The sequence below is a fragment of the Saimiri boliviensis genome, chromosome 1 (assembly GCF_048565385.1).
Source record: "Saimiri boliviensis isolate mSaiBol1 chromosome 1, mSaiBol1.pri, whole genome shotgun sequence".
NCBI lineage: Eukaryota > Metazoa > Chordata > Mammalia > Primates > Cebidae > Saimiri > Saimiri boliviensis.
The window spans coordinates 242,388,923-242,404,700 of NC_133449.1; the positions used below are offsets into that span (position 1 = coordinate 242,388,923).

Consider the following 15,778-nt stretch of genomic DNA (forward strand, 5'->3'; position numbering starts at 1 on the left):
TTAACGAGCCCTCAAGGTTCAAAGTTTAAGATTCAGTAGTCTGAAAGAGAGGTGGTAGTGGTGGGTAGTATGGCCAAGAAGTTACATTTCTGGCATGCTCTGAAGTGATGCTACTGCTTTAGTGTAGCATCTGGGATTATATTTTGAGAACCAGTGTTCTGTACTCTAGAGAAAGCCTATTCGATTACATTGTTTTTTTTTTTGTTTTTTTTTTGAGATGGAGTTTTGCTCTTGTTGCCCAGGCTGGAGTGCAATGGCGCGATCTCGGCTCACTGCAACCTCCGCCTCCTGGGTTCAGGCAATTCTCCTGCCTCAGCCTCCTGAGTAGCTGGGATTACAGGCACACGCCACCATGCCCAGCTAATTTTTAGTATTTTTAGTAGAGACGGGGTTTCACCATGTTGACCAGGATGGTCTCGATCTCTTGACCTTGTGATCCACCCGCCTCGGCCTCCCAAAGTGCTGGGATTACAGGCTTGAGCCACCGCGCCCAGCCTATTAAATTACATTCTGAAAGAGAGAGCTAATGTGACATAATCTGAAAAGAAGTAGCTGGTGAGGTTTTATCAGGTTAGTGAAATTAGCCTGTGATATAATTTTAGCATTCAGACTCTTATTTATTTATTTATTTTTGAGACGGAGTTTCACTCTTGTTACCCAGGCTGGAGTGCAATGGCGCGATCTTGGCTCACCGCAACCTCCGCCTCCTGGGTTCAGGCAATTCTCCTGCCTCAGCCTCCTGAGTAGCTGGGATTACAGGCACGCACCACCATGCCCAGCTAATTTTTTGTATTTTTAGTAGAGACGGGGTTTCATCATGTTGACCAGGATGGTCTCGATCTCTTGACCTCGTGATCCACCCGCCTCGGCCTCCCAAAGTGCTGGGATTACAGGCTTGAGCCACCGCGCCCGGCCTCAGACTCTTATAATAAAGATAATATACAGTAAATAACGAGTATGAATGGTTGTCATCAAAAGTTAAATTCTTAATGAGTTTTTATATTCAGAATGGGACCTCTGCATCTGCTCTTGGTATTGCTGTTCTGAGAAGGACAGAGGAGTAGGCAGGGGGCCAGGTGTCAGGCTGGGCATGCAGTGAGCCTGGCTGATGTTACTTAGAGTGTTAAAGTATCTTGACTGTGTCCATAAAACCCAGGCACTGGCCTACATGAAGGTGTGAATGTTCACTTGCGGGTTCCTCAAGACTAAAGGCATGAGGCTGGCTTGGATATTCTGAAATATTTATATGCAAAAAACCTCACTCAAATTTATATTCTATTTTTTTTTATAATCTTATATTTTACTCCAAAGTTAGTGAAGGGGAGGTTTCCCACAAATTTTCTTTCTGTAAGAACTTCTTATTAAAAAATCTTGAAAAGGAAGCCTTCACATATTTTAGGGTGAAAGGACACAAACAGGTTTGCATAGTCTGCAAATGGTTAACATGTAACGTGGAAGGAAAATTATTTTATTTCAGATTTAGCAATATAAAAGGTCAGTTAGGAAAAAACACATATACCAGTAACTGAAAGCATTTACTTACATCATTCCACAATTTGCAAAACAAGGTAATTGTTTTTCAAAACCAGACAACAGGTTCGGAAATACTTCTTTTCACACCCCTACGTGATGCTGTTGGGAACAATGGCTGTTACAAGGCCATTGCTGGTACATTTCCGGCAAGTTCTAGTTACTGTTATTCTTATTTTATCTTCTTTCTTTTTTCTCTCTCATCAGCTTTTTGCTTTCTTCCCTCCTCCTTTTATTCACTGGATTCCGAGGATCATAGATTTCAAATGTATCTGAGTCTTGCATGCTTGCATCTTTCACTTTTCTGCTTTTATCCTCAAACTGAAGTACATGTGACATCCTAAAGAGGGAGAGAGATGGTTCAGTGATTCTTGCATGGGCACTTAAAGCAGAAATTCTATACTCTACTATCATTGGCATAATGAACCATAAGCGTACGGAACACCAAGATGGGTTTGTTGTTTACTGGTGCTTACACCACATGGAAACCAACTTCTCAGAAAACTCTTAAATTTGAACAACATGTCTGGAGTTTGTTCTGTTGGTTTATATTTCTAGTAGAGTATCTTTGCCTCAGTTTTCACTTGAGGTTTCTCCCGTGATGGGAGGTTAAAAGAGTTCTAGACAGAAGCGTTCCTCAAAGTAAACTCAGAGGACACTGCTTCCTTTAAAGAACACATTCCTTTAGCCAGAGTGAGTCAGGTTGCAGAACAAAACTCAAGACAATAAACTAGTCCTATCTGATTTTAAAAATTTTCAACAGTTAGATGGGTCAAGAGTAGGGAATACATTAAGCTAATTAAAAAATGATGTTCAAATGGTGTTATGACTCCCTTTCCTGGGGAATTGCTGGTTTAAAAAAATATTTTCTTCATACAAAAGGAAACTAAACTTTTGACATAACTCTATGGACTAATTTCCTTCTACTGTTGGTTACAACAAACCTAACCTCTCCTGCTCTCTTACTTCATCAAAAGCTTACTGGTCTTAAGGTATCAGCATATGCTGGAATCCTAAGAGGTCATAAGCTAGCTATCTTTAGGATCAGTGAAATATGTTAGTAATTCGCTGTGCCCCATACAAGGTGTCAGGAATAAACAGGGAAGTCAAAAGAGCAGACTTCAGAACAGTTGAATGAGTTTGGAAGGAGAAAAGTTCAATTTTTAAACTAAAACTCTTAAGTCTTTTCCTACCAGTTATATCCTATACACACTTTTCTTCATCACAGCAGATAGGGTTAAACTGTAGTATTAATACTTCTTATATGGCTGCTGTAACTTTCAGATGAAACCCAAATATGATGCTAATATCTTTTGCCCAATATAAGCAGAGATCTGGGCAGTAAGTAGGCAGTAGTGAAGATCCCTCATCCTTTTCTCCCTACAGCAGCAGAAATTATGAGTGATATTTACTTGTGTGGCAAACTCCCATGGATATACCCAGATTTTAAAGAATCATAAAAAGATTTTAGGAGGGAAATAAAATGTCACAATTCTAGTGATACCATCATTACTAAGGGTTCAGTAGCTGCTACTCACCAGGGCTAATGAGTTGAGACTTATGTACCATTTCTACCTTCTTTTGTCCCACCTAAGAAAGCTTACTGGAATGTAATAAGTAGGAGTGATATATATGGATGATTTAGAATCTACTTTAATTTACTGAATGACTTAGGTCACATTCGCATTTTTATACTTCATTATTATTATTATTATTTTTGAGAGAAGATCTTGCTATGTTGCCCCAGATGGTCTCAAACTCCTGGGCTCAAGTGAGCACTTTGCCTCAGCCTTCCAAGCAGCTGGGATTACAAGCACGTGCCACCATGCGTGGAACTATATTATTAATGATACATTATTTGTATCAAATTTAATAACTGATCTCAATACCTGAACATGCTATTTCACATGTGAAGTTGCCAAGTTTTTATCTTCCATTCCTTTAGTAAACACCTTTATTTAAAAAATGTATTGTATAATCATTGCAAAGTCTAATATTCTTGTGCTTTCAATTTCCCAGTGTTTAGATATTAGCTTCTGAAAGTAAGACAATCTCTAACTCCCAGAAAAAGGCTGACTGTTTTACAGTCATGGTATTAAGTAAACCACTAGAATCAGTTGGAACAACAATTAAACCAGATTTAAGCAATTAATGATGTCTCACCAAGGTCTAAATGATCAGTGACAATTCACTTCAGTAAATACACCTCTGAAAACCAATTAACCAGTGATAGCCACATGCTTTTGAAAGTTGACCCATCAGCTGCAGACTCACTCCAATGAATATGCTTCTGAAAGCCAGCCTATCAACAATAGTCTCTTTTGAATAATGGTGCTTTTGAGCCTAATATCTACACCTAAACAATTCCTGACCCCAAAACACTATGTAAGATTTGCCACCTGCTTTGTCTAGAGGAACTGTGCCTAAAAGCACAGCTCTTCTTTACTTAAGTAATAAATTAAGCCCTTTTTTCTCCCAGTTATTGAGAGGTAGCCTTTTTCTTCAACACTTCTTACAGTCTTTGCTGCATCCCCCACAAAATACAATCTTTAAAATTGTAATATTACCACTGATGAGGAGTAACTGCAGAAGAATGGTAGGACTGTTCCGTTAAAGGTCCTTTACCACACATCATGGGGAGTCTAGACCCTTCTACTGCACTTCGGTACATGCTTAGCAGCAGTTTTCCAAGTGCTTATGGGCTGGCTGTGTTGATGTCTAATCCATCACCAGGAAGTGTAGCAAGAACCATACGCCCTTTAAAACAATTTCATCAATACTCCTGGACTGATATGAGAAAACAAACCTACTATCTTATTAATACCTCTTCATATACATATTCTTCTATTTAAAAAACGATCCTGTTCTCTGCCCAGAAATACAGATGTTTTTTGTAATATCCATTTCTAGGGATATTACATGGATTCTCCATGTTTCAAAAATGACTTGATCAGAAAGTTGTCAATTAAGAATATAAAAAGGCACCTTCTTACTTTCTATGCCACGAGAGAATCTTGCAACTATTGGATTTAGTTGTCTCTGGTATAAAAAATGAACTCTAGACACATGAATAACAGCACAAAGTCTGCAGAAACAGATTTCGTTACAAATTTGAAAAAACCATAGAGCCGTAAGTTAAAGGAGCTGTCTTTTTCAACTGTTTGTTTCACACACCACTGCACTAAGCAAGTTCAACATTTTGATTAATAACAAACCTAAACCCAGAGGAAAGAAAGGGCTATCAGCTTACAAACTACTTCAGCTTTAATATCATAATACTTAGCATGGCTGGTTATTTGGCAATAATATTTAATCTTTAAGAGAAATAAAAGCATAATCAAAATGCTTCATCCACTTATCTTTCAACATGCTTTGGTCACTTCATTTTGAAAAGCAAAACAAAACAGTTATTATGATTTTCAGCATAATAAATTCCTGACCTACGTGCCTCTATAAATCACAGATTGTATGAATTGAAAGCGTGCCTGCACGTCACGGTCTCCTATGAGGATACACAAGCAGACAGAGAATACAGACTTAATTTGAGTACAGGGGGTCTGATAGTTTACAATCACGTATGTCCCAATAACTCTATCCACTCTGTGGCTGGTTATGGAATTGGCCCAAGAAGAGTAGTGAATTTTTTTGGAATTAATTACACACTGATCACTTACATATGAAAATTGTAGAGCTTGTTCACTTGAAGGCAAAAATAAAAATTTAGGTTTGATTAATAAAAAATTTCACATAGGCTCAGATTCTCAAATAACATTGACTTTATAGTGTGTTACAGAAATAGGGAGGAGGCTTACTGTTTTCACAGAGGTTGTGTTTGACAGGAAAGTGGTTTTTTGTTGTCTCTTTTATTTTTGGTATGGGGCTATGTAAAATTATAAACAGAAGTAAACAACTGATTGTTCAAAAAGGACCGAGACCTAGACTGACCTCACTAACTTGATATTCAGTTTTTAAAGTTCTTCCTCAATTGTGAAACAGACTAAAATATGATAGCAATTTGTTTCAGTGGGAAATATCAAGAGAGGAACTGATTCTCAGACACACAATAAGTAGCCCAATATAGAATTCCAACATTAGCAATTCATTTCCAATTTAAATGAACTTAAATTATTTATACTTATATAATGTAAACAGCTATATTTTTCATTGAGAGTTCTATAAATATCTCCTTCCCACAACCAAGCCACCCTAACTTAGGAACTTACCACCCAATCCTAAGATTGTTGCAGGTGTCCTAATTGTTCTATATCTGTACTACTCCCTTCCTAGATCCAAAGCTGAAAAAATAATCTCCTTACACGTTTCCTTTATAGCATTCTTTTGATTAGAAACTATTGGTTATCATATTAGACTGAAGCAAATACCTCAGTCTGATCCTTAAAAACCCTCCAACAACTGGTGCTTCCTATTTCACCAAACTTATTTCATTTATTTCATCAAGTTTCCTCATTTTGTAATTGCCTGTTTACTTAATTGTGAACAGACTCAGTTGTTTGAGATAGTCTGAGTCTTGTTCACTGTTGTATCCCCAGTGCCAAACATGGTGATTTGTGCTGGGAATAAGGCCTTCAGACCCTTTGTACTGGTCAGGCCTGTTGGCTGGTACTAGAAGGATTGCTAAGCTAACAGTCGATTTCCTTTTGTGTGCAGAGACTGTCTTATATTTTGATGACAAACTCCCTAAACCATCTCCCAGACTCTGCAGAAAGTCTCAGGCTCAGCGTTTAAGTCCACCTTTTTATGATCTCTCATAGCTCAGCAAATACTGGTAGTTGCTTTTCCACTCATTCATATTAGTGATAGATTGCTAGTTTTTATTCCCTTAATAGACTGCAGTGAGAACATGCCTTATGTTGTTCTGCATCTCCTATAGAACCTGATGTAGAACTAGAGAGAAGGCGCTTTTTAATTTTTATTTTTTAAAGCAATGTTTCTCAAAGCATAGTTCTAGAGCCCCTGCATCAGATTCAAATTGCATGTTAAAATCACCAAGTGGCTTTAAAAACTATCAGTGCCAGGCTTCCAACTCCAGAGTTATTGATTTAATTGTCCTGGGATGGGGTCCCAGCATTAGTAATTTAAAAAAATGTTCCTAGTTATTTTTAAATGCAGTCAAAGTAAAGGGCACAGAAAAAAAGCTTAAGAGCCTTTATGCTTTCAGATTGATTGATTTCATTAGCCCTTTGTCCTTGCCCCTTCAGAGATGGAGAACAGCTGGTTCCTAATGATAAACTACTTGTAGAAACTCAAATAGCCTCTGAGTCTATTATTTGAACTGAATAATCTCAAGTGCATTATTTATTTCTTATATATATGATTTGAGGATAAGGCAATGAACTAGACTCAATTATTCATTCAAAATACATCTGGGGGCTTTTAATGCACGATGCCAATGCTGGACACTGGTGAAACAAAGCCAAATATGACCCAGGCCCTACTCTCATGAAGTAAACAATCTGTAAGAACATACAGACAGACACCACGACGTGGCAAATGCACAGTTTGGAACTGCCTGCAAAGTGTAAGACAGCAAAAATAGCACCCACTGATGCTGCATCCTACAGAAAGTTTTCCCATGTTTTCTGGTAGCATCTCTACAATAATTGAATGGGGTAGAGGCAGGAAAGAGATTATTATCAGCCCTGTTTCATAGGCAGTCTCTGAGACTGAGGGTCAAGAAACGTGCAGCTGATAACTTCTTGACCAGGTCCTTTCTTGAATATCTTCAGTGGTAACAAACTTTCATCCTGTAAAGATGGATTTAACTTTGGGAATACATCAAAAGTCAATTCAGTGCTAGGTCTAGTAAGGAAGATAAGAAATCAGATTGAGTAGGGCTTATTTTGGAGTATAAAATTAAAAAAATGCAGCCATAAAAAGACGTGAACCCAGGCTGGACATTAAAGAAATTCCAAAAGAGAAATTCCAGAAAAGTATTGAGCATTGTGGTAGCATCTTTGGGAAAAGGCACCACTCTTTTAGGTGAATGCTTACTTACAAAAGAAAAAAAAAAAAAGCATTAATTTCCACTATAAATTTTTATCTTTTTATTGCCTTTAGTTGGTGCTATCTAAAATCTCAGTCCCAGTTTCTTCTAGTTTTTCCTAAAATAGGGATGCTAAGCAGGGACACTTCATTCAGCTGGCAGTCCAAAAGCAGCAGAGCCAAGGGCCCATAGCCTGCCTCTGGATATCTGGCAATTTCCTCTCAGGCATCAAATTACTAAGGACTACCTTGTGGTCTATAATAGTTAGGTCTTTTCTGCTATATATATTTTTCAAAAATGCAAATGTAGCCATGAAAACTCTCCTGTTCTAAATCCTTTGGTGACTCTCCATTGTCTACGCAAGGAAACACAAACTCCTAATGTGGCCTCTATAATCTGGCTTTTGCTTCCCTCTCCAATCTGTTACATCTCCTTCCCCCATCACATCTTATGCTCCAGACATCTTAATTCTTTGACGTTTCCCAAACAAATCCCTGCACTCCCCTTCCTCACTGCTTCCCTATACACTATACACTTCTCTCTCTCTAGTTAGCTGAGGTGTCATCTCCATCTTAGAAATGGTTCCTGATTCCTTTCCTGGTCTGTCCTGCTCTTTGTCCCCCAGGGTTAAGACCCTCCTCTGGTTTTGCAGAGAATCTTGAATATCTCTCTGGTTTAGTCTGCCTCATACTACAGTGTAACTGCTGTCTCCCTACTAGGCTGGAGGTGCTCTTGAGGGTGGCAGCTCTGCTTCTGGTTGAGATGGGGTCTTGCTATGTTGCCCAGGCTGGAGTGCAGTGGCTACTCAAGTATTCATAGCACACTACAGCCCTTCTGGGCTCAAGTGATCCTCCTGTCTCTGCCTCCCAAGCAACTGGGACTATAGACATGTGCTGCTACACTCAGCTCTATGATGGCTCTGTTATTGGCCTTTGTACCAGCACTAGTCACCAATGCTTGGCAAGAAGAATGCCCTCAATAAATGGGTGCTGAATAAATAAATGTTTCTGAGTAGCCAGCCACCACCAAAACCTTTGACTAGAATTCTGGTTTTGTTCACCTTACTCCTTGATAGTATTAACACATAATTCCAAATCATTTAGCAATTATGTTTATAAACTCTTAATAAACCCAGAGAAAAGGCTGTTACTAAAAAAGCTTTTTTTTTCTTTTCCTGAAATGAGTGTCTTTATTTATTGCTTGTACCGTACAAATATGAAGACGAGGAGAAAAGCCAGTAGGGACGGAGGAGAACTCTCAGATAAACGATATCGCGCAGAGGAAAGAAAGACCCCCCACGCACCCAAACCCCCCTACCCTTCCCCACCCCGCCAGGAACTGCATAGTACAGGAGGTGGGGTAGGGAAATCAAACCCACAAAAGCTCAACTCCAAACACCCAGAGGTGTTGCTGCAGGGAGGTGTTGCTGCGGGGCGGGGGGAGGCGTGGGCGGGGCAGAGCCTGGATCCCGGTGGCTGGGCTCCCACTAGGTCAGCAACCCTGCCCCACAGGATGAAATGCTCGGGCCAGGGATGGGGCCCAAGCCCACACACCATGCACACTGGAGGACATACTGCCCTCACACACACCAACACACATACGCACACACCCACACACATGCACACACACCCACGTGTGCCTGAGTCACGCCGACACACGCAGTCCGAAGCATGCACAGGGGTCCCACAGCACTGACATAGAAGTGCACTCATGTTCAACCTTAAGGCTGCAGAACGTGGGGCCCTGGGGAGGGGGAAGGAAGACAGGACCTAGGAGCTTCCCTTCTCAGAGGCCCCCCACCCCAACAGGTACCAGAGACGCCCACCCCCACCCCTCCCTGACCAAGTCCATGGGGCACAATACTGTCTGGTGTAAGATTGTAACAGCCGAGGCTGGTGCCCCTCCGCCCCCGCAGAGAACGGGGCGAACCCAACCACAGTGGGGCAGGGCCAGGCTGGGCCAGGCCCGGGGTCCAGCAGATATTTCTACTACTTCTAACTTTATGATATGAAAATCCAACAGTTATCTTTCTCAAATGGACCAGTTAAACTGCTTGAAGACTGACATCTGTGTAGTGTATGCCTCTGAAATGGAAGAAAGTACATATATTGTCCTCAGACAGCCTTCCCCATGCGAGTTGAAAAACCTTGCCATTCTTTATGAAACTTTGCCATACACAAAATTTGTCTCTGTACTGTGTTAGTGTACTGTGTTGACAGCTTCTCATTTCTCTAAGTTAGAATTCTAAGAAACCTAATAAAATAGCTCCTAGTTATTACTTAAGATTATCATTCTATGGGACTATGGATTACAAACTTAAATGAATCTGATTTAAGTTTTTTTAGGGGTAGGGGAAGGGTTGAAAGGAGACCAGCCTTTTTATTTTTAAATAAAAATCTCAGCAAGACCAAACAATTTTCGTTTTGCCCACGTTTGATCCTTTGAAAGGACCATACCCTGCTCTGTAGCACAGATGGGCTGCAGCATACTTTTGCCTACATTACGTCTCTGGGACGCCCTTCCACCTCCTTCCCACTGGTGTATATCCCTGTTTTTTTCAAAGCCCAGTTTAATTCCCATTTCCTCCTGAAATTCTTTTCTGACTTCCCTGGGCCTCAGGATCTGTGCCTGCCTTTGAATTTCTTTAACACCTTCTATGAAACTTCTGTGGTATGCACTCAGAAGCCTTGAGTTTGATTTGAGTTACATTCAGTCACTGTGACTGGAAAAAGTCACATTGCTTCTTAGGCCTATGTTTCCTCATCTATGAAGAGGGGTGGTAATGTACACCCCATTTACCTCGCGTGGCCTGAGGATCAAACGTCATGCATTTAAAAGGGCTTTGCAAATGGCAAAGTGCAGTCCAAACATTTATTATCATTTTAACATACTTTGTGTCTTAGTTAGCTTGGGCTGCCATAACAAAATACCATGGACTGAGTGCCTTAAACAATAGCAATTAATTTTCTCACAGACAGAAATCCCAGATCAAGGTGGCATCAATCAGCGTCTGGTAAGGGCTCTCTCCTCAGATCGCAAATGGTTGCCTTCTCACTGTGTCCTAACACGGGCTTTCCTCAGTATGTGCCAGAGAGAGACAGTTTTAGTCTCTTCCTTCCTTATGAGGACACTAATCACAACATGGGGATAGGGGGGCACCCTCATGACCTCATTTAAACCTAACTATTTCCTACCAAAGGCCCTACTTCCAAATACCATAATATTGGCAGTTAGAGCTTAAACACAGGAATTTTAGGGAGATACAATTCAGTCCATAATAGTGTGTCTATGTGTTGCATATAAACTGTGTTTATATGAATATTTACATTTTTATAATACTCTATTATACCGCTACTGTGATTTGAATTATGGTTTGTTTGGCTCTGCCAAATCTCATGTTGAAGTCTGATCCCCAGTGTTGGAAGTGGGGCCTGGTGGGAAGTGTCTGGGTCATGGGGGTGGATCCCTAACGGAAGCTTTGATGCTGCTCTTGTGGTAATAAGTGAGTTCTCCCTCTATTAATTGCTATAAGAGTTTCCTTGAGTACTGGCTGTTAAAAGTAACCTGGCACTTTCCCTTTCGCTTTCATTCCCCTCTCATGATGTGATCTGCACATGCCACCTCCTCTTTGCCTTCCACCATGAGTACAAGCAGCCTGAGGCCCTCACCAGAAGCAGATTCTGGTGCCAACCTTCTTGCACAGCCTGGAGAACTGTGAGCCAAATAAGGCTTTTTTAAAAAAATAAAACTACCCAGCATCAAGCATTCCTTTATGAAAATATAAATGGCCAAAGACATGCCCCTTTCAAAGTGTTTTGTGTACCTCATCATACACATACAACTTATTTGATCCCAACTCACCTTGGAGGTTTATATGTATATTTCTAAATACGTGCTGTCTACACTAGACTTAAGCCATTCAGAGGGAAGACACTATTTATAGAATCAAAGAATTATAGAAATGTTATTTTATTTTTGTAATTTTCATAGCTTGAGCAATATACATTCACTGTTTTTGTTTTCCTTTTTGCAAAGTAGGACAATCCTAAGAGGCAAGAAGAAAAAGTAAACAAAAATTACTATAACTCATCAAGAACTACTGTAATACATAGGTGCATCACTTCCTACCTCAAGACCTTGTAAATATCCATTTGTATGTTCTTCTAGCACTTTCTTCTTTTTTCATTTGTTAATCTTTAATCAATTCAGAAGTTTGTTTTAGTATATTGGGTTGGGTAAAGTTCTCATTTAATTATTTTCCCTAAATGGCTACTTCACTGTCCCAATTTCACTTCTTGAATAATCTACCCTGTACACTACACTGCTGCTTTAATTATTGTAACTCTGTAGTATACTTAGGTATCTGACTGGGAAAGATCATTACCCTGTTACTCATTTTTAAACATATGTTTCAAAATTTGTGTAGTTTTTAATAGACTATTTTTAGGACAGTTCAGATTTACACAAAATTGAGCGAACAGTACAGAGAGCTCTTGTACCCTCAAACTACTCTGCTATATTACTAATGTCTTAATATTAGTATGGTACACTTGTTATACTCAATGAAGCAATACTGATAGGTTGTTATTAAGTAAAGTCCAAAGTTTATTTATATTTCCTTAGTGTTATGGATCAAATTGTGTTCCTGCAAAATTCATACACTGAATTTTGCAAAATTATATACTATATTTGAAGAAAGGGGCCTTTATGCCAGTAATTAAGATTAAATAAGGTCATAAGTGTGGGACACCAATCCAATGGGACTTGCATCTTTATAAGAAAATGATGAGACATGAGGAGCATATGTGCACAGAAGAAAGACCATGTGAGGATACAGCAAGAAGAAAGACCATGTGAGGATACTGCAAGCCTGGGAAAGAGACCTCACCATAAACCAACCCTGCCAGCATCTTGATCTTGGACTTCCAACTTACAGAACTATGAGAAAATAAATGTTTAAGCTACCCAGTCTGTGTTATCTTGTTTATAACAGCCCAAGCAGAACAATACCATTAGCTTTTACTTAATATCCTCTTTCTGCTCCTGAATCCCATTCACAAAGCCATATTACATTTGGTTATCATGTCTCCTTAGCCTACTCTTGGTGGTGGTGAGTTCACGGAATTTCCTTGCTTTTGATCACCTTGACAGTTTTGAGGAATACTGGTCAGATGTCACATGGCTGCGATTTGACATTTTTCTCATGATAAGACTGGGTTTATGGGTTATTGGGAGAAAGGCCTTAGATGTAAAATGCCATTAACATACATCATTTCAAGGGCGACATGAGTTATGACTGTTAATGTTGACCTTGATCACTTCACTGAGGTAGTGCTTGTCAGGTTTCTAGACTGCAAAATTAATCGTTTTTCTTTTCTTTTCTTTTTTTTTTTTTTTAACAAACATATTTTAGGTTTGGGGGTATATGTGAAGGTTTGTTACATAGATTAACTCATGTCATGGGGGTTATTGTGCAGGTTATTTCATCATCCAAGTATTAAGCCCAATATCTAATAGTTATCTTTTCTGCTTGAAGTTACTCTTTTACTTCTTGCTTTCCACATTGTACACTTTGAAAGGAAGTCATCATTTCCTAAGGAGTGAGAAATTATGTTTCCCTACTCTTTTTATTATAAGATTTTGTGGAAATATTTATTTGCATGTCTCTCTCCCTCTTTCTACTGGTATTTTTATTTGAATTATATTGGGTTTATAGAATAATTTTTGGATAATTTGGTTTTTGCCAAAAAGTAAGTATTCTAGAAACATAGTCTATCAATGTACTACTTTAATAGGTTGCAGTTTTCTTAATTTTACATAAAGATTTGAATAAATCTTTATAAATGTTATTGCCAAATAATTTATATTTGATGAGTTAGAGTCTTAAAAATTATGTTTTCTAAGTGGTTATTTCAGAGCAACTATGACTTTTTGTGTACTTATTTTGTATCTGCCCACAATACTGACCTCTTAGAACTTTTGGTAGATAGCCTTGGATTCTTCCAGTATGCAAGTAACTTAGCTTCCTCTACTCCGTTTTACACATGAGCAACCAAAGAGAAGTTACTGAAGGTCTCAGAATTAGTTGCCAAGCTGAAGCCAGATTCCTAGTTCATCGTCTGGAAAATTTGGAAGCCTAAATATGACTAATACTTTTACAGGTACTTTTGCAGCTATTAAAAAACAAAGACCAAAGTCATTTGTTCTCAAGAATTGTTGACTATGCTAACAAACATTTGGCACTTACTATAATGTTAATAAATCACAAGCAATACAAAAATCACAAAGGTTTAGATTCATTTCAAGTGAATTAATTAAAACAAGCTATATAAAGAATGATGACATTATTAGCCCTAAATATCAAAACTAGTTTTTTTCTCCTATGATTCAGGGTTCACTTTGGCTACTGCTTAAAATATAAATGGCTGTTTTGTTTTACACTTTCCTATGATTTCTAGAGTATATTTTATAATATTACTTGGATGCTTTTATTTCTATATTTTATAACTATCAAAATGTAATTTTTAGGGAAAGCCTTATGAATATTTAATTTTAGGGCTTTTCTCTATTAATGATTACAAGTAACTTAGGGTTCTTTTTTCACGAATGCTCAGTTCTTTAGGAATTAAGAACCTACAGGATTTAGAGGTTTGCTCCACCCACTACCAGTGGTAGTGTGTGTTACCCAGGGAACAGGGGATCAGACTGCTTCATCTAATGCTGTTGGCACCTATGCATGTTGTCTGGGCACCTGAGGACAGGCCTGCCCTGTCTGTCACCACCACTGTTATCTGCACACATTATCTGGGGTCTGGGGACCCACTGCCATGGGCGCTCATATGTACCATTCAGGGGCTTGAGGTTTGGCATGTTCTGTCTGCCATGCCATTGCCAATGCTCACGGGTACATCTGGGGTCTGAGGACAAATCTGCCCTGCTATTGCCACAGGTGCATGCACATGAGCATGCCACACTGGGGCCGGGGATCAACTTTCCCCACTGCTACCATTAGTGCCTGCATGCATCATCTGGAGGTGTGGGGATTAATCTGCCCCACCCATAGCCACTGCCATGGGTGCTCAAATGTGCCTGGGTACCATTTTGTCACTCCTGCTGATGCTGGTACATGCCAATCAGGAGCTTGAGGATAGGCCTGCCCTGCCTGCTACTGCCACTACTAGTACCCAAGGATCAGCCCACCTGGTATCCCTGTACCCAAAGAAGCCTCACCATAGTCTGCACTGACAAATGCAGCCTAATCAATGAGGAACTCACAGACAACACTGAAGGTGATCACAGGCTAAGAAGTCTACATTACTGGTCTACCCACCCAGAACCAGAGCTGAAGCACCCTATCCAATAAACAGTATGTGTATGTGTGTGTATGTGTGTGTGTGTGTGTGTGTGTGTGTTTGTGTGTGTGTGTGCATTATATATATGTGAAAAAGTCTTTCCCTACGAAAGCCAATCCATAAAAATGAAGGACGCAATTCATTGACCAGCTGTGCATGTATCACTGTAAGGACACAAGAAACATGAAAAAGCAAGAAACATGACATCCTTAAAGGAACACAATAATTTTCCAGTAACAGATAACAAAGAAAGGAAAATTTGTGAAGTGATTATAATATCAAAATAAAGATATTAAACTAAGTGAGATAAAAGAGAACAGAGATAAACAATACAAAGAATTCAGAAAAACAATTCATGAGCTGAATGAAGAATTCAACGAGATAGACGCCATAAAAAATTATCAAACAAAGGGTCTAAATCTGAAGAAATCAATGAATGAAACAAACAAACAAACAAAATGATTGAGAGCTTCAACAATAGACTAGATCTGGCAGAAGAAAGAATTTCTGAATTTGAAAATATGGCTTTTGAAATACCCAATTAGACTACTCCCCACTTTCCCCCCAAAAGCCTATACAACCATGAGGTGCCCAAATAAGAATTCTGGGAATTTCAGAAGAAGAAGAGATGGGCAAAGGCATAGAAAATATATTTAACAAGTAATACCTTAGTAGAAAACTTCACAAGTCTTGCAAGAGGTATAGACATCCAGATATGGAAAGCTCAAGGACTGTCACATACATTCAACCCCAAATGCCACATTATAATCAAACTGTCAAAAGTGAAAGACAAGGCAAGGCATGGAAGCTCATGCTTGTAATCCCAGCACTTTGGGAGGCCATGGCAGGCAGATCACTTGAGACTAGGAGTTCAAGACCAGACTGGCCAATA

The 15,778-nt window shown here is 39.3% G+C and overlaps 1 protein-coding gene across 1 annotated transcript in view; it reads right to left on the reverse strand.

Moving 5' to 3' along the window:
• Positions 1 to 1,452: 1,452 nt before the first annotated feature.
• CWC27 (CWC27 spliceosome associated cyclophilin) overlaps positions 1,453 to 15,778 on the reverse strand; it is a 269,385-nt gene continuing 255,059 nt past the window's right edge. The window contains exon 14 of the mRNA XM_003925798.4: positions 1,453 to 1,870. Within this exon, the coding sequence (XP_003925847.3) occupies positions 1,708 to 1,870 (163 nt within the window). The 3' untranslated portion in view covers positions 1,453 to 1,707. The remainder of the gene's footprint in view (positions 1,871 to 15,778) is intronic.